Source organism: Anser cygnoides, chromosome 16 (assembly GCF_040182565.1).
Source record: "Anser cygnoides isolate HZ-2024a breed goose chromosome 16, Taihu_goose_T2T_genome, whole genome shotgun sequence".
Lineage (NCBI taxonomy): Eukaryota > Metazoa > Chordata > Aves > Anseriformes > Anatidae > Anser > Anser cygnoides.
In genome coordinates this window covers 15,516,556-15,535,849 of record NC_089888.1, presented here as the reverse complement: position 1 = coordinate 15,535,849, position 19,294 = coordinate 15,516,556, and the positions used below count along the sequence as shown (strand labels likewise).

At 58.8% G+C, this 19,294-nt stretch overlaps 1 protein-coding gene across 11 annotated transcripts in view; it reads right to left on the bottom strand.

Moving 5' to 3' along the window:
- CHD6 (chromodomain helicase DNA binding protein 6) overlaps nucleotides 1-19,294 on the bottom strand; it is a 90,450-nt gene that overhangs the window by 55,086 nt on the left and 16,070 nt on the right. For 9 of the 11 annotated variants that reach the window (XM_066978309.1, XM_066978317.1, XM_066978319.1 and 6 more), the window contains exon 2: nucleotides 7,612-7,667. The exons of 1 other annotated variant lie outside the window; for it this stretch is intronic. In XM_066978309.1, coding sequence (XP_066834410.1) covers nucleotides 7,612-7,644 — 33 coding nt within the window. In that variant the 5' untranslated portion in view covers nucleotides 7,645-7,667. Of the gene's footprint in view, nucleotides 1-7,611; nucleotides 7,668-16,983; nucleotides 18,634-19,294 lie in introns of those variants that run through there. One more of the 11 variants, XM_048048933.2, reaches the window with a different exon arrangement.

The following is a 19,294-nucleotide window of genomic DNA, read 5'->3' as shown; positions in this document are numbered from 1 at the left end:
CTGTCCGAATCCTGAATGTGCCTCCGGGACGACCTGCAAGCAGAGGCCAAAGCCCCTTGCAGTGTTCCAGTCTCCTCCACGAGCTGGGCCAGCTCCAAAGGAACCCACACGGCCAGTACCCCTGTACGCGTTACTTAGCATATCTTAAGATTTTTCTACAACTCTTCCAACTCGGTTTCCATTTCAGCATCTCAGATAATCGCAGGCAGCAGGCACCGTACACCCGCCTTCCCTGTGACTTTGGGGAACGCGGACTGAGCAGCACCGGCAGGCACCAGCAGGTGCCTTCTCCCCATGCTGTGCTGTGAAAGCCAACACAGTCCTCCTGTTCTTTAGCCAGTCATTAATTCACAGGAATACCTCTGATCAGGACACCACTCATCTTCTTTAAAAGCATTTTGCGAGATGGTGTTGGGAGCTGCCGCTGGCGAACAGCTGTCTGCGAGTCCTTCTGGTCTTACCCTCATCTTTAAAACCCACAACAGATTGCGAGGGGGGACTTTTCTTCACAAAAGCTATCCTGACTAATCACCACCGTAGTATTTTCGCATATAAAGGCATTAAACCGAGCATTTATTACAGTTCCTAATGATTTACCCAACGCACAGGTAAATCTGTTGGTCTCTGATTTCCCAGAGGGGCCCCAGCTCCTTTCTGAAGCTGCACCACGTTTGCTGCACCCTCCCCTCCGCAGGCACGGCCCTGACAGGTGACGACTCCTAACCAGGGATTCCCAGCATCGCATCAGGCTCCTGTACAGTGACAGAGCAAACACCACCTAATCCTGCTGGCATGTGTTACTTTGCTCAAAAAAATCTTCATCCAACCCCTCGATTGAAGGGCAATTCTCGTGCACGCCTGCCATCAGGGATGGCTCTGGGTTCCTAGCAGAGCTGCTCTGCCAATGCCCTTTTTCCGCAAGCGCTCACTTGACACCTCAGTTGCTTATTTACCCTGTGGCTCCTCTTAAGGGCTTTTTAGTCTTGAGATAATTGAAAAAGAATTTATCAGATTTCATGCTTTCAGCAAGCTGTTCCTAAAAATATTTTTAGTCCTGCTTTGTTATGGGTTTATTTTAAATTCCCAATGTGCCCTTTTTCTCACAACTTTTTTAATTAAAGACGAACATATTTTTACATTGAACAGCCTCTTCTACTGTCTTCTGCACGTCTTACGATGTACCTGTGTAACCCTGCAAGTTTTGTTGTTTCTGAGGTGTTTTGGAGAGGAAGGGGGGAAGGAAAGAAGACTAAATCCAGGTATTGGTAGGCAATGCATACCTCCTCTGAGCCTCCCATACAATACCCAAGCAGCCTCCATACTCCTTGTATTATTTTTATCCTTAGAGCTTTTCCTTTGAATTGGCTCTCAACTAGCATTTCTTTGGTGAGGACTGTAATGATTTTACGTTTTCAGAATACATTTTTATGTACAGTTTATACATTCTTTAATTCCCTGAGGAACCTTCTACAAATTACATTTAATACAGATCCCTCGGCAAATCCCTCGGCAGGAGCTGGAGCACAAAGTCTTTTCCCATGTGTCGAACTACTGTCAAAGAGAAGGTCAGGAGCGAAAAAAAAAATTAAAAACTCCCCAGAGTGCCATAAAGGCTAATAGAGAGCACTTCTAATTGCACTATCCCATCAGAGGGCAAAGCCAAGGTTAGGGGGGGCCTTAAGGGTGTGTTTCCTTAACTTAAAATTGTTTTGTTTCATGTGAAGTCCCAATTTGCCTCAACTTCCCAGCTTTTATTCAGGACTTGTGGGAAACAGCACCAGAAGGTGCAAGGCACCGTGCCTGCTCCTGCCCCGGCTCTGGGAGGGCTCCCTTGGTCTCCCGAAGCACAGCAGCGCAGGGCTGGCCGGCCGGGCATGCGGCTGACACTGCCCTCTGCGAGCCCCCCGGCATGGAGCAGGGCTGGGTTTGCAGGGACCTCAGGGGACAGCTTCCAGCTCCCCACGGCCACGTGTGCGGGCAGCTGGGGAGCGGTGAAGTTCAGCGGGGGCTGTCCCCAGCTTGAGCCGGGTGCGAAACCCTTGCCCTTGCCTGCTGGAGCCGGGCACCTGCAAAGGGAACAGCAGCGAAAGGAAACAACAGAGAACTGAAGGCAGCTTTGGGTGAAGATGGGAGAAAACTGGGCCCAGGCACCTGGCAGGGTACAGGGAAAGGATCCAGACTTGGCTGGCTGGGGCGGAAGAACCTGCACCTTGTGCACAGGCAGGGGGGAGCCATCGTGCACCCAGAGCCACGGGAGGGAGACCTGGCCACCGTCCCTGCCTCCTGCACTCCCAGCCCCGTGACGGGCAGCCCAGCATCACCCCGGCCAGTAAAGGCGGCCCTGGTTCCACAGCGTGAGCACTGGTCACGCAATGCCAGCAGAGGCTGCAGCAAGAGAGGCCCCTGCCGCGCGGCAGAAGCCACAGACTGGCCGGGCAGCGTGGTGGGGACGAAGCGGACCTCGCACCAGCACGGCCAGGAGCTGGAGTCTCCTCCCCGCCCGGCAGCATGGCCTTGGCAGCGGGGCAAAGCTTTGCCACAGCCCCGGGGCCTGTAATACAGCTCCATCCTGCGAGGAGGCCAAGCCCTTCTCACTGGCATCGCCCGGAGCCGGGCTCAGATGGCACCCACGCACCGTGTCCTTGGTGGGCGGCGTGATCGGCGCCAGCAGCAGCGGCCATGCCACATGCTGCCTCGTGCCTTGCAAGCGCCAGCACGATTCGATTCCTCTCTGCTGCAGGCTGGAGCGGGGCCCCCTGCAGCCCCCCAGGAGGAGCACGACCCCTCTGAGGAAGTGTGCTCAAACCCCACACAGATCTGTCCTACGCGGAGAGCCTCACCAGGGACACCCTGACAGAAGGGTTCCTCAAAGGCTTCCACGCTCTTCAAAACCAGCCCAGCACCTGGGGGCTGCCCAGCGTCCCTGCCGCCTGGCTCCCCTCCACGGCACTGCCTGCACCCGCCAGCAAGGTGGCCCCCAGGCCGGCAGCCCGGGGTGGGCAGCATCGCCCAGCTCTGCTTCCCCAGGACGGCTGCGCTGGGCAGGCCCAGCCCCACAGCTGGCTGCGGAGCACCCCGAGGGGCGTGGAAAAGGCAGCTTGTTCCATACGCTGCATTTTCACAGGCTGCTGAGCCACCCTCGCTGGCAGCTGCAATCCCCACCGGTGGCGTGCACAGCATGGGCTGTTGCATCCTAGCTGCCGTCTGTCCACACCCCTTGTTTCCAGCTCTTATTGCAATGCAGCAGAAGCTAAAAATACACAAGTGCCACCCTCCCGTCACGTCTCCGAACAGGCTCCGCAGTCGCCACGGGATGAGCGTGACGGAGGTGGGGGCTGGCTCCGTTCCCAGGGCACTTCACTACAGCCGGGAAGCTCTGTCCTGGGGCTGAGCTGGCCCCGGCGGCGCGGGTGGCAGGGAGGGGGAGGCGAGGGGGGGGACGCTGCGGTTTGGCACCAATGGCACGGTGCCCAGAGGACCCTGCAGAGAAGCACAAGCAGCAGTGGGGTGAGCAGCCCCTGGGACAGTGGCTCTGGGGGCCAGCTCGAGGAGCAGGGCAGCCCTGGCTCACCCTGCCTTCATCCTGAGCAGAGCAGCTGCCCGCAGGCTGCTAAGCACAGCACGGCTCCTCCGTGCAGCCAGCACCAGGGCTGCTGCACCTGACTGCCTCATCAAGACAAAAAAGCCCCAAGTATGCCAGGAGCCCAGGGACACAGCTCGGGATTGAACCACGAATGCCCTCCCACAGGGAGACCCAGCCCTCAGGCACGAGGTCCCTCTGCTGTTGGGCGAGCTCTTTTTATGGCCTCGGCACCATTTGCAGTAGACGAGACATCAAAGCCCACGTTTCACTAAAACAGACCCATAAAATTCAGGAAATAGCTTCGTCTCCTGCAGCGAGTACTGGAAGCAAAGGCAAAGCAGAGCTTCCTTCAGACGCACCGTGGGACACCGGACTGCCGGAGGACACAATGCCGGTGGGAACGTGCGCTGCGCCCGCCAGAGCAGTACCCACAGTCCTGGGATGTTCTCGCTGCCCACTGCCTCCCCACACCGCTAACCTCCAAACCCAGGCTCAAAACCCAGAAGAACCTCCAGGGGCAGGCAGGAGCCTAGGACTCGCACCGCTTCCCATCCTCTACCACTCCGACAGGCAAGAAATGTTGCTCTGCTCCCACAGCCTGGGCAGGAGGGGGCCATTTCCACCTCTGCAGAGATTTACAGGCACTGTGGGATAACTGCACTTATTTTAGTTTGGTATTTCTCAGGTTATTCGGCATGGCAGAGCTTGGCAGAAAGTAGCAGGAGCAGCACCCTGCTTACTGTGGCAGAAACAAAGCAGACCCTTTAACGCCCAGGCAGGAGCAGGACACAGCCGGGAACGCTGCCCGGGGAAGGACGGCGCCGCCGAATCCGCTGAACCTCCCGGAGAAAACCCATCGCTTGCCATCGCTCCCCAGGGAACCAGGCACCCCCGCCCCACCTCCATCGGCCCCGGCACGCCGCCTCGTAAGTCACGAGGGAGGTGACGGGCTTCACGAGTTAGTCACAGCTTGGTGACAAACCCACCAGATCTTCACGCATTGCTAAGGAAGCGCAGTGATGCAAGCACCTCCCCTGCCTGCCCCAGCAGCGGCTCAGCGGCAGTGCCCTGAGGACAAGCAAGCTCACGGCGCTGCCACGGCTCCTGCAGGTGAGCGGCTGGCAGAGGTGGTCCTGGGAACCGCGCAAGCGTCTCGTCCTCTCTGGAGACACACTGCTTGACAAGGCGGTGGCTCTCCTTGGTGCCACGAGGAGGGGCTGTGTGCAAGGCGCGGTCAGCTCCTGGGCGCAGGTCCAGCCCCAGGGGAGCGGGGAACAGCCCAGCCCCTCTTGCTAGTTCTGTCCCCAGTGCTACTCAGCAGGTGCTGCGGAGAGCCACCGAGCACAGGGAACACCGCTGCCATTGCCTCCTCCGCCAGGAAGGCAGCCTTCCTCCAGGAGCCCTGCCTGGCCAGGCTTTCTCCCAGACATGGAGCTCACAGTGGCATTTGTGACTACTGCCCAGACCCTTCTGGAGATACCCAAACACGGCTCTTGCAGAGCTGGTGACCTCAGGAACACTGAAGCCCACTCCACGACATGCTGTAAAGATTGTCCCGCGCTACTGCCAGTTCATAGAATCATCGAATATCCCAAGTTGGAATGGTCCCGTAAGGATCATCGAGTCCAACTCCTGGCACCACACAGGTCTACCCCAAAATTCAGACCATGTGACTAAGTGCACAGTCCAAACACTTCTTAAATTCAGACAGGCTTGGTGCAGTGACTCCTTCCCTGGGGAGCCTGTTCCAGGGGGCGACCACCCTCTCGGTGAAGAACCTCTTCCTGATGTCCAGCCTAAACCTCCCCTGCCTCAGCTTGACACCGTTCCTGCGGGTCCTATCACTGGTCACTAAAGAGAAGAGATCGGCGCCTGCCCCTCCACTCCCCCTCGTGAGGAAGCTGTAGGCCGCGATGAGGTCCCCCCTCAGCCTCCTCTTCTCCAGGCTGAACAGGCCAAGTGACCTCAGCCGCTCCTCATACGTCTTCCCCTCTGGGCCCTTCACCATTTTCATCGCCCTCCTCTGGACACTCTCCAACAGTTTCACGCCCTTTTTGTACTGCGGTGCCCAGCACTGCGCACAGTACTCGAGGTGAGGCCGCAACAGCGCAGAGCAGAGCGGGACAATCACTTCCCTCAACCGACTAGCAATGCCGTGCTTGATGCACCCCAGGATACGGTTGGCCCTCCTGGCTGCCAGGGCACACTGCTGGCTCATATTCAACTTGGTGTCAACCACAACCCCCAGATCCCTCTCTGCGGGGCTGCTCTCCAGCGTCTCGTCACCCAGTCTGTACGTACAGCCAGGGTTGCCCCGTCCCAGGTGCAGGACCTGGCACTTGCTTTCGTTAAACTTCATGCGGTTGGTGATCGCCCAGCTCTCCAATCTGTCCAGATGTCTCTGCAAGGCCTTTTCACCCTCATCCAAGTCCACAACTCCTCCAAGTTTGGTGTCATCAGCAAATTTGCTCAGAACACCTTCTAGTCCTACATCCAAATCATTTATAAAGACATTGAAGAGGACTGGCCCTAAAATGGAGCCTTGAGGGACCCCACTGGTGACCATCCGCCAGCCAGATGTGGCCCCATTTACCACAACCCTTTGAGCCCTGCCCGTCAGCCAATTGCTCACCCATCGGATGATGTTTTTGTTAAGATGTATGCTGGACATTTTGTCCAGTAGGATCCTATGGGAAACCGTGCCAAAAGCTTTGCTGAAGTCCAAAAAGATCACATCAGCTGGTTTCCCTTGATCGACTAGATGGGTGATCTTATCATAAAAGGAAATCAAATTTGTTAGGCAGGACCTACCCCTCATGAACCCATGTTGGCTGGGACCAATGACTGCATTGTCCCCCAGGTGCGCTTTGGGGGACAATCCAGTCATTGGTCCCAGTTCTGAGAGCTTGGGAGATGAGCAGCTTGACCCCTGCACCTTCTTCCTCACCCTAGCTCACCTTTATGTCCCTCCCAGACTTGATCTGCAGGAACACTCACACAAAACACTGACAACTGAGCCATTTTAAATCTCCAGACGCTGGGGGAGGATGGTTTTGCTGTGCTCAAAACCCACATCGCCTCAGCAACCCCATCTACAGAGCAGTCAAAGCTGCTCCATCAGCCCAGTGGTGAGGTGGGAGTTTCTCACCTGGCCTTCATCCCCAGCGGACGGACGTCACTCTCCCGCATGCCCAAAAGCCCCTGCCCTGAGCAGCACCGAGGCACCGCCACAGAGCTGGCCAGGAACGGCACCAGCTCATGCTCTCCAACAGATTTATCCCTCAGCTCCACGGTCGGTTTAATGGCTTCCCATTAAAGCAGCACAGACACAAATCAGCTCAGGGAGGAGTGGGTTGTTTTATACCTCCAGCCATATTTCACCCTTGCCGGCAGAGTCTCCACACACGTAACAGGTCCTTTCCCCTTAGCAGAGCACCGACGGTCAGGTTTTCCTGTGCACACGGTTAACACAAAGCCCACTGGCTCATAAATCTCCTCTGGGAACAGCAGGTGGTTATGATCCGAGGCAGCAATTCGGAAATGGCAGCTTGGTGGGATGGGATTATTTCTGAGCAAGGGAAGATTTGCTGGCCAAGCTCTTGCAGCACTGCAGATGTGCTCGTCCCCAGCCTCCCCGCTGGTGCCAGTCCTGGAGCATTACATTATTAGCAGCAATCACAGCAAACGTGCACTTCCGTAACATAGGCATGATGAGATTCAACCAAGAGGCAACACTAGTGACTTTGGGGGAAAAGAAGGGCTGCTCCTACACAAGGAATGAGACCAAATCAAGAGTATTTTGATTACTGAAGACAAATCCCACCCGGTTTGATTGCCCAAGCAAGACTTATCCACTCCGGGCTGCAGCTCTGGTCAAATTTCAACATCCTGAGCTGTGGCCCCAACTGGAAATACAATGATCCCTCCCTGCCCCCTTCCCACCACACATGAACTGCAACAACTCACACACAGGACAAGGTCCCAAGGCCTTGACAGCTCAGTTAGGAGAAGGAGAGAGGGTCACAAACCTGCTTTTCTTTTTTCTGTATTTTCATTATCATCAAATCTGGGATGAATGTTATTTCTGTAAGACACAACAGAAAAAAAAAATTGACAATAAAGAGACTGGTGAACCCAAGGTACTCAAACCATCCACCTCACCCCTCCGAGAGGCCGTGCAAACCCCAGTCCCACCCGGAGTAACAAGGCTGCACGAGTGAAACGCTCCCAGGGACAAACTTGGGAACTGTGGTCTGCTGAACCATGGTGACTATGCAACCCCACGCAGCTCAGTGCTACGTGAACCCAGTGCGAAGCAGCGTACCTGGGGTTAGTGGAGATGCCAACCTGCCCGCCAGAGCACAAACCCTACACCAGGCACCCGAGACGTGTCAGGTGCTGCCAATCCTGCAGCAGCAAAGGGAAGCAGCAAACCAGCTTGTGCCAAACTGCGACGACAAAAGTACGGGATGCAGACGGGACGCAGGAGCTCGGCGGGCACCAGAAGCAAGGGATGTCCCTGCACTCCCATGGCTGGGGACGGGGAAAAAATGCACCTCGCTGTGGTGTTCCTCGCCCTGGCTCAGCGCCATGCACCGCTGGGGACAGCTCTGCAGCAGCTCTGCTCACTCACCCTGCATAAGGAGCAGGAGGCTTTTGTTCTGAAGAAGCACTACCGGAGACATGCGCTGCCTCTGCCACCACAGCCAGCTGCTCCTGTGCTCCATGGCACGGCGTGGTGCCTGAGGGCCGTGAGCCCTGAAGAAAGCAGCAGACGCTGGGAGGACAGAGGTGAGGTGGCAGGGGAAGAGTCACGCTGCCGGTGGGCGCCATCTCCCTGGCACAGTGCCGTCACCCACTGAGGAGGGGACCACCGAGGACCCCATGGGTCTGTGGCTGCGCAGCACCCCTCGGGGGCAGAGACCAGCCCAGAGACCAAGCTCCCTGCTCCAGGGGCCGTGGTAGGGCCCAGCCGGCAGGGCCGTGTTGCTGGGCTCTCCTTGGTGGCCAAAGCTCCCTGCGGGCGCTGCCCAAACGCAGGCACAAAACGCAGAGCAGCCCGCCGTGCCAGCGACACGTGCCACCAGGCTGGCGAGCAGACACGCGCGTGCCCAGGGCCGGTTTCCCTGGGGACCCGGCACAGGTTGGAAGTTGCCGGGTAAACGAGAGCGCTGGGCTCACTGCTTCCCCCTCGCTGGTACATCGCCAGCAGGAAGGCCGGGAGCAGCCCTGCCCCACGGGGCATCAGCAGCAGAAATGGTGCCGAGCCCAGGCTGACGGGGCATCACCGCAGCTCCACAGGAACACGTGCGCCGGCTGGGACAGCCGGGGGGATGTGGTGAGGTTTCAGCCCCGCGCCCTTCCCAGCACAGCCTTGCCACAGCATACCTAACGGAACTGTCAGGTCTTGCCCAGAGCCCCAGCTCCAGCAGATGCTTTCCGAGGGCCAGCCCTCGGCAGTTGTCTGCTCCCACAGCGCCAGCAACGGAAGCCAAGGAGCCCAGAAGTATTTGAGGAGTGTTTTAGACACAAATCCCACGAACATCTGCCTCTTGTTTCCCTCCCGTACCGTGCGCACCCCACTCCACACAGCAGCCAGCAAGGCAGGAGCCGGCCTTGCTGCAGCAGCTGTCACACTTGGCACAGGCAATCGGCTGCTGCAGACCCAGCAGTCCCCCCACATCCTCTCACTGTGTCTCCCGTTACCAAAACCCAGAGCCGCTTCTGAGCAAATGCAGAGCCCTGCACCTGGGAAGGAACAACCGTGTATATCAGTACAGGCTGGGGGATGACCTGCTGGAGAGGAGCTCTGCGGAGAAGGACCTGGGGGTCCTGGTGGGCGACAGGTTGGCCGTGAGCCAGCAGTGTGCCCTGGTGGCCAAGAAGGCCAATGGGATCCTGGCGTGCATTAAAAGGAGCGTGGCCAGCAGGTCAAGGGAGGTGATCCTCCCCCTCTACTCTGCCCTGGTCAGGCCTCACCTGGAGTACTGTGTCCAGTTCTGGGCTCCCCGCTACAAAAAAGACAGGGATCTCCTGGAAAGAGTCCAGTGGAGGGCCACAAAGGTGATACGGGGCCTGGAGCATCTTCCCTACGAGGAAAGGCTGAGAGACCTGGGTCTGTTTAGGCTGGAGAAGAGAAGACTGAGAGGGGATCTCATCAATGTGTATAAATACCTGAGGTGTGGGAGACAGAGGGATTTGGCCAACCTCTTTTCAGTGGTCTGTGGGGACAGGACAAGGGGTAACGGCCACAAAATGGATCACAGGAAGTTCCGCACCAACATGCAAAAGAACTTCTTCACAGTGAGGGTGACGGAGCACTGGGACAGGCTGCCCAGGGAGGTTGTGGGGTCTCCTTCTCTGGGGGACATTCAAGGCCCGTCTGGACACCTACCTGGGCAGCCTGCTCTAGGGAACCTGCTTTGGCAGGGGGGCATTGGACCTGATGATCTCTCGAGGTCCCTTCCAGCCCCTGCAATTCTGTGATTCTCCCCTCTGAGCCAGCGCTTCTCTTGGGGCTCTCTCCCCAAAGGTGAGTGCCCGACGGGCCCTGCGGCCAGGCAGCAACAGGCCAGCACACGAGGGGACCAAACCTGTGTGGCAACGCTGGCCCGACTCCACAGCTCCCTCCTGCAGCTCACAACAATCCTGCCAGGCTCCAGCAGAGAGCAGCCCCAGCCCAAAGGTTTGCTCAGAGCCAGATACGCTGAAGTCTAGGTCTGGTTCAGCTTTCGCAGAGGCCTGTGGGCTGCAGGAGGCTCCCGGGGCTCAGCTGACCCCTCAGCAGCAGCACAGGAGCGCTCCAGCCATCGCCCGCTGGGCCCAGCCTGCGTCCAGCACGGCCCTCTGGGCGCCTCCAGGTCCCCGGGCAAGAGATGCTCTTAGCCCTGGCTCTGCGTCACGGCCTCTTGTTCAGATTCTCTTCTGGAATAGCTCAGAAGATGGACGTTGGACCCCTCAGCCCCTGCAGGCACTAGCACTCTCTTTCTGCTCTTTATTTTCCATCCATCATCAACAGGCTGCGACCTCCCTCCTGCGCCCAGGTCTGCGCAGCCCTGGGGAGCTGAGGGAGCTCCCCCCTCGCCCCCTCGCCCCGCAGGCCGGTGTCACAGCTCTCGGCCACATGCCCTGACGATTCGTCCAGGCCACCCCCAAGAACAGAGCTCTCACAGAGCAAACCACTTCCAGGCCCACAGAGCCAGGAAGAGCCGTGGAGACGGCTCCGGCAGCACCGCCGACATCTCTGTCAGCAGGGAACGTCCTCCGGGAACCCCCACATCCCCCCAGTGTGACTCTGGGCACCTCCTGGGTCCAGGGCAGGGCCAAAGCCCACCCAGAGAGTGACTACAAGGGCGTCTGCAGCTGTCTGAGCGCAAAGGCAGCTTCACCCAGCCCGAAGGGGTGGCAGGGAAGGAGGAAGGCTCAGACGCTGCCCACAAGGCAGCACTTCAGCACTGCTTCTGGCAAGCACAAGCTGGGATGGATACATTGCTGCAGGCTCCTCAGCACCAGGCTAGCCCCGGCTGGAAGCCTCGTACTGCGTCCTCTCAGACTCAACGTCCATGGCCTACAGGAGCGTGCTTCTACCACTCCCCTCTGCCTTTTCAGGCTTTTTTTTTTTTTATTATTAAAATAAAACAAACGTTACACACTATGGATCAGACACATTTAGCCGCCTAGGTGCCAGCACGCTCACCACCTTCTGTATGTCTTTCTTTTAACACAGGCGGTGCCGGGAGCTGAAGGAGAGGGCAGAGGGGTGCCAGGACACCGTGCTCCGCAGGGCCTGAGCCCGCCGCTGCTCCCCCTGCCTTCAGCCCCGGTGGCCTCCCACAGCCCCGGCCTCTGCCTCCAGCACGGCCCCGGCCCCGTCACATCACGCAGCCTGGGGTGGGGTTTCGGGGCACAGCAGCTGCACACACACCGGGCCGGCAGGACGAGGCCCGCAGGCAAGAAAGGGTGGCCAGTGCCACGGGCAGGTGGCTCAAGGGAACGAGGCCCACGGCGAGTGGGCAGAGCCCTGGCTAGCTTCGACCTCGAGTCGTGAGTCTCATCCCTAGCAGGGCTCTTTACCAAGCCAGCGAGCCCACGGCTCAGGCACGTGGCAGGCCCGGCGTTCCCAGGAGCCTCGGAGCAGGGACGTTGCCAGCAGGAAGGGCAGCCGGCATGCTGCAGCCAAGGGGGCAGCCACGGACCGGGCTCGGGGGGCTGCTCGTTCCTGATGGTTGGTTTCCGCAGCGAGCGCTCCCAGACCGTTCTGCACACCCAGTACGCGCACACAGAGCTCACGGGCAGCTTCTGCCAGGGAAGCTAGCAGCAGGAAGCTGTCTGCAGCTACCCCCGCGTGGCAGGACACAGACAACCCCGGCTTCGGCAGGTTGCAGGGGGCACGGCAGAGGCCCAGCCACGTCTGGCAGCACTGGCACACAGCAACGGAGGACGAGCCCTTGGCCTGTCCTCTGGCAGGCTCTGGATGAGCGGGGGACAGGACGGGACTAGGGAACAGGCTCAAGAGGGGACACGGGGAGCAGAGAGCTGGAGGAGGTTTCCCCGTGACTGACGCCGTGAAGCACATGGGTCGCTTCTCGGCACACACCTAGTGAGAGCCCAGGAGCTCTCGCTGCAGGTCGCAGCCACAGGACAGACCTGTGCCCCAAAATCACTCAGCATGGCCGCAGCCAGCGAAGGACACATGGGAACAGAGCAGGCAAGATCCTCCTCTCACCCTACCAAAACGACAGGAAAACGTCTCTGGGTTTTCCTTCTTCTGTCTGCCTCTACGTAAAGCAGCTCGAAGATGCCCAGCCTGCACGGGCACCACCCGCTCTCCCAGCACCCCGTCCAGCCAAGCCCGCTGCCGGGTGCGGCCCTGGGGCAGTGTCCCCGTGCTCAGGAGTGGTCCCAAGCCCCAGCACGCAGGTCTGCTCTTCTGCTGCAGCTGGCAACAGGTACCCAGCACCCACTGGGTTACCCGACTTATTTCCATAGCACTGAAACCAGTGCACGTACCTGTCTTGGAAAATCAAGGCTGAGATGCTCGTTAGTCCCAGAGGAGACAGCTTTAATAGAGATATCGGCTCTGACAGCGAGCAAAGGCCTTTCAGCACAAAGAAAAACCCAGCAACGTCATTGCCAGCATCAGGAGAGGGCGCTTGGCCTCCTGTCCGCACACGCAGCGACCCTGCTGCGGGAGGCCGCCCCTGAGGACGGCAGCACCCAGGTCCCCGCAGGGCCCGCAGGCCCCGCTGTGCCACGCTCCTGCTTCCACAGGACGCGAGCTGCGGCGGCCAACGCAGCGGGCAGGGAACGGGGGGCAGCCGAGGCTTCCTGCTGCTCGTGGTCCCACGGATCCGCCACCACGGTTCAGGGACGAGCTGGAGGGGAGGCAGGGGCCACGCTGGCGCTGCCCGGAGCTGTGCTCTGCCACTGCTGCTGCCTCCGGAGCACCCGGCGCGGCCTGGCCTCGGAGCCAGGAGCTGCTCCCGCATCCCGAAGGGAAACACGCTGCCTGCTAAGGAGCACCGCCAGTATGCTCTGCGAGCCCCGGTTAACTAGCCATTTCCATGCTAATTAAGTATTTGCAGACTAAAGAGAAATTCTAATCTCAAATGAGACAGCCCAATTTCCTAAACGAGCTTATGGTTTTCATATGGAGATCAACATGTTCTCACTACCACATCATGTAAGTGCTCCAGGCTGCTAGGTTCAGCTTTATTGCCACGGCTGCAAATGGGGAGCTTTTACGCTCTGTGCTTAAGTTTTTATGCCTTTTTAACCCAATATAATTGATCCATGTCCCATACCAGTGTCGCCAGCCTACAACAGCCCCAGCACTGAGCGGCTGCCGGAGCTGCAGGTCACCACAGGCGAAGGCAAGCCCTTCGCCACGCTGCGGTACCAGCTCCTCACGTCCCTGGCTCCAGGTGCTCGCAGGCCGCAGGAGCACACATCGTGTCCTGGCTGTGCACTGGGAGCTGCCCTGTTGTGCTTAGAGACCAGCAAAGCGGTGCTGAAAGCTGTTTCGTCCCTCTGCACGAGCAGACCATCTCTCTGTGGCACGGCCTCTACAAAGCATCTGCTGCTAGCAATGACGTTCTGAGTTACACAATTTGGGGCACGTCAGGTTACTGTCCTCCTCCCTTCAATTTATTTTTATTGTTCCGTAAGTGCCAGACATCCCTACACCAGACCGAATCCACATCATGCCTGTATTTCCTGGCGCGCCTGCCTGGGTTCCTCCAAGAGCTGAAGTCTTTGTGCACGAGCCAGAAACATTATCAGAAATTCCATGTCTGAGCCAATACCACCCCGAGACCGAGCAGTGACTATGTGCTCTTCCCCTTTTACCAGCCTCCTCACAAGAGTGGCCAGGCTCTACTCTGCAGCTGGAGGATTGATTTTCCCGGTTCAGAGGCTGAGGCTCGCTAACATGCGGCTCACGTGCTCCGAGCGTCCTGCGGACACGCGAAGTGCTCCTGCCAAGCGGCCCCAGCCACCCGTTCTGCGAGCAAAAACATACCTCAGCTCGTGGCAGGGAGCAACCACCCACCTCCTCTGTACCCGCACGTCCCTGCGGAGCGGTGCCCCTCTGCTTTCCCTTCAAAACTAGAGAAGATATTCTCAAGATGATCTTCAGGAGGAGAAAAGCGAGTATCGAAAATGAGCTGATTGCAAAGGCACGCAGAACGGAGGTGTCCCAGACTTGTAAATCCATAGAGAGACAGACCTCTAGAAAATTTCACTCCACTTTGCACAGCTATAGGAGAACTTTTAATACGCATTTCGGAAACAAGCCAGGCGGGCTTGGGGAGGAGGGCAGCAGAGGAAAAGGACCTACATCTTTGCAGTGGTAACTCGGATAGACCCTGAGCGAGTCCGTTGTAGCCTGGATCAGGCGCGGTGCTCGTAGGGCTGAGCCTGTGAAGCGCAGAGCCTTGGCCACGGCACGCCGACCAGGACCAGCGCGGCTCGTGGACACGTTCACGTTACCAGAGACAAAGGAAAACAATGTTATGAGAGCACAGCCCGCAGGGAGAGGCCGTGAGCTGGGCCTGCCCTGCAGCACTAGCACAGACAGCGACAGAAGGGCAGGCCTGGGAAGCCAGGGACCGCCCAGGATGAAGCCACAACAGACAGGCCGCTGCTGAGGCTGTTTCTCAAGATCGTACCTGATGGAAGGACAGACTGCTGTTGCCTATGCCCTGTTGTGTCTCAGAAGGAGAGGAGGGTTCTGGCAAAACAGCCGAAGTGCTCTTCCAAACTGTCCACCACACAGCACGTCTCCACACCAGAGCAGCCAGCTTCCTGCTTGCTGAACACCATCTGCTGAAAATCCCGCTCCGAGCAAGCACGACGCGCGCTTGTGCACTCACCCTCAATCTGCACAGGCTGGGCAACAAGCTGAGCACAGAGGCCTCCGTTTGTACAGCCCGTGGCTGCACAATCACTACATCAGCAGACACGCACTGTGCATCCAGACTGCGGAGAGCCACCGAGGTGAATGAGAAGCACCGGCACGAAGCAGAGCTGGGACGGGCTGGGGCAGCAGGCACGCAGCAGGAGCTGACACCAAGCGTACAGCGCCCGAGATTCATCCCTGAGCGCAGCAGCAGACGTGCCAGCAAACACCCCGAGCGCAAGACCCGGCAGGCACGACAGGGGCTGGCAGCACTGGCTTGCTCAGGACCGGCAGCCACGGCAGGGGCCCACTCTGCGCTGCAGCCGCACTGGGGAGCTCTGGCCCTCTGGCCCAGAGGTGCTTCAGCAGCAGGCCGCCAGGTGCTGAAGGCTCTGCACCGTCTCCAACGTGCCAGGCAAGGCTTTTACAGTTCCAAAGGCAACACGTCCTTTCCTGCAGCTACAACAGCTCTGCAGCTGGGAAACGAAGCAGTAGGTTGTCAGATGAGACCCTGTCTGCATCAAACCACCTCAGGAAAGCAAGTTCATACTGGCTGCAGCTCTCCCTGCACCTTCCTCCGGAGTTTTAAACGCCGCGGACCCTTGAAATGTCCCCTGGCTGATGCTGGAGCCTGGGAACATTCCCTCTCGCAGGCACCTCCCAGGCTGTGGCACCGCTCGAGACAGCAGCTCAGCGAGCCGCCTCTCGCAGATCTCCCCGCAGCAGCAGCGACGGCCCACGCTGGGAGGGGATGCCCGGCTCTTTGCACCTCCCTTGCTTCTCTCCTCCTGGTGTTTTACAGCCATTTAACACAAGCTCTGTCAGTACAAGCTGCAGGAGGATACCCTGGGCTCAGCCCTGGCATCGCGCTGTCCCGGGGGCTGAAACGAGCAGGGCAGCGGCCTCCCAGCGCGGAGGCAGGAGGAGCGCGGCGCTCACCTGGGCCCCAGCTCCCAGCCCCCGCGCTGCACGCTGGAGGGCCTGGGGCCGTGCTGGAGGAAGGCCAGCCTGCAGTCAGAGGGCTCTGAAACCGAAAATCGCACAGCACGAGCCCTTTCTGCACGCAGCCCCCAGGGAGATCCACGACAAAACTCTGATCAGGGGGATGAGCTACTTCCTGGCACGGTCAGCGCTTATGGGAGCTGGCAGGGCTGCTTGAAAGCAAGCGGGGCAGATCCAGGAGGCTGGGGAGGGCTCGGTGCCACCCCTCCTGACAAGGAAGCCTATCAGGGGCTTTTTCTCTGTCCCCCACCCACCCAAAAAGCTGAACGTGTCCTGCACATCACTGCCACTACTGGGCCGGTGGCAGGACTGGGTGGCAGAGCCCTCCAAGCACGCCTCAGTGCTCCCACGGGCAGCGCTACCTGCGCTGCGAGACCCGGACAGGAGCCCTGCAACACGGCCGCAGCAGCAAGGCTGCAAGAAATGCTGCAAGCCCCCGTGCTGGAAGCAGAAATCTAAGAGCTGTTCTGCCGCAGGACACAGAAGCATTCCCAGTATGCGGTTTACAAAAATAGTCCCGCGGCTAGCTTGCCTGCAATTGGCGAGCGGCGTTAGAGCAGGCAGCTCTTCGGGTCCCCTTTACCATCAAACAGATCTCAGGTATGTCCAAACATACTCCACAGCAGCCCCAAAGCCGCTACCTACAGAAGTCCCCCAGTTCAACGGGAAAAGCATATTTTTAGCCAGGTTTTGAAACTTTAAGGACAGCAAAGTCTCAAAGAACGTTCTCTAAAAATTTCATTTACATGCTGCGTAGCCAGTGGTCTGCAACCATGGAAAGCCGCGTTTTTCTGCTGCTTCGGTCTGCTGGGGAAGACTTGCTACAAACGTGCAGGCTTCAGGCTAAGAGCAGCCAGGAGAGAAATCCCGAAGCAGTGGCCAGAAGTGTACGAAGCTCCCGGACAGCCACTGACCACGCGTTACCCCTACAGCCTTGCTTCCAAACCCGACATGTTTAATTTTCCTGCGGAAGAATAAGCAGCTTCTAACAACTCATCACCTTGTGCGACAGTGAGCGTGAGCTCTGCACGAAGCCTGCCGGGCCACGCAGCTCCTCCGGGCGCTGCGGTGCTTGGGGCACGCGGGGCACCTACGGCCGGGGTGCCAGCACTGGGGGCTGCTGGGGGCAGCAGTGGCACCGCTCACAAGGAGAGCTCGGTGGGCTCATTCCAGAACCCAGCACCGCCCCACGGTGCTGGGCCCGGCCCAGCCCGCTGCTGGCTCCTAGAATAGCTCCGATCGGCTGGGGGGGATCACGTAATTGCCCCAGGGATGGGAAGCACTAACTGTATTCAGCTTGCTGGAAGCTTTGCTGGACTCGAGGAGAGCAGTCACGAGGGGCAGAGTGTCACCCACCGAGCTGGGGCAGGAGGGAGAGCCTTCTGCTTGTTGTGCTCTTTCAAGGTCCTGTTTGTCCCAAGAAAATGAAAGGGTTTCAAAGAAGGCTTAAACTCAATTTTTTTTTCTTTTGAAACAGTTTTCTAAGAGGTCTTGAGGCTGCAGTTTTACACAAAGAAAACAAAAAATCTTCAACTCTTGGCATCGCCCACCCTGCCCTGCCAGAGCAGAGTGCGGCTCCTCCCCAGCCTGGTGCCCAGGGACCACGAGGGCAGCTGGGTCAGGGCTGGCCTCGGTGCTCGGGCTCCTCATCGCAGGCACTCAGCACCCTGCTCCTGGCTCCTTTTCCCGGACATCTTTGTGTGTCACTTTTAAAAGCCCCATGAGAGCCCCAAAACTACTATTACGGGCTGCAAAATCAGTCGTGCCCAGAAAGCTGCTGAAGTCCTTCAGGGCTGCAGGCGATGGCAGCTCAGGGCATCGCTTCTCCCAGGCCTGGGCAGAGAGCAACACCAGAGTCCAAATCCAAACCTTGGATCCAAAACTGGGAAGGAGCAGCCTTCACGTCACCGCGAGCATCCTGCTCCAGCCCTGCAGCCAGGAGAAGGCACTGGTGCTGTGCCATCCCCCAGGAGCACACGAGAAGGAAGGGGGAGAACAGAAGCGAGTTAATATCGTGCCATCCCCTCCGAGTGCTCAATTTTGAAATAACAGCTGACATGTTTAAAAAAAAATAATCCAGAAATGTGCAGATAACATTTTAAGGTATCAGAAAGGGTCTCACAGCTGCCAAAACGAAGGGGAGAGGCCAAAATGCCCGGCCTGGGAGAAGCTCGCACCGCCAAGAGCTCTGGGCTGGGAGAAAGCCCTCAACGGGGCTGCGGGGCTCGGACGGGGCTCTGCTGGAAACGAGGGTTAGGGGTCAGGGAAAGAAGAAGCCGAGAGCTCACACGGGCCTGGGAAGGGGCTGCCAAAAGGAAGCGGGGCTGCCAAGAGACGCGGGCTGGGAAGCAGCTCGGAGGCTTTCCCGCAGCCGGGCCGCAGAACGGCTCCGAGGGCTGGGCCACCACGGAGAGGGGCTGGGGCAGGAGGTGCCTTCCTCAGGCACCTTCCCCAGGGCAACGGCAGGGCCTTCCCCAGGGCTCAGCCAGAAAACGAGGGCTTGGGTTGGGAAGCAGAAAGCCTGGTGCCATCGCTGGGGTGCGGCTGGAAAGGGGCCACCGGAGGCCAGCGAGGGGGGCCGGGCTGGGAGCAAGCTTTGCTCCGAGCGGTGGGCGAGGGGCTCCTCTAGGGCTTTCCACACAAAATAGTCCGGGTTGAGTGAAAGAAAGAGCCTGCAGCTGAACGCGACCTGGGCTTCGACAGCAAAGCAGGGGCTACCAAGAGAGCCGGGCTGGGTAAAAGCTGTCCCTGGTTGTGGGGCCTGCAGCGGGAGCTGGGCCACGTAACGGGGCAGCTGGGCTGGGAGAACTTCTCATTGGGGTTTTCACATTCACATCTGATGCTCAGATGGAAAATGAGGGCGAGGGCTAAGGCTGACAGAAAAAGACAGCCCAGGGTTTCTCTTGGAAAAGTACTAAAAACGGGCTACTACAGGTTTTAAGCTGCCAAGAGACCTTGGCTGGGAATAATCTCTTGTACGGCAGGTCTTGTCAAAAGGTTCAGCTGTAAAATTGGGGCTAGGGTAACTGAGAGGGGAAGGGAAAGCCTAAAGAAGCCGTTGGACTGGGGCTGGAAACGGGCTGCCGCAGCCAAGCGGGAGCCGCAAAGAGAAAGGGGCTTGGCAAGACCCCTGGCCTGGGAACCAGCACAGCGGCCCCACCAGCACCCCCAGGAAGGGGCCAGGGTTGAGAAAGACGAAGTCAGGAGCTGCAGGCAGAGTGGGGCTGGAAAGGGAACGGCCTCAGGACACCCACCCGAGGGGGGCTGCGAACCTCGGGTCTGCGAACCGGCCGCGGGGGCACGCCTGGGGC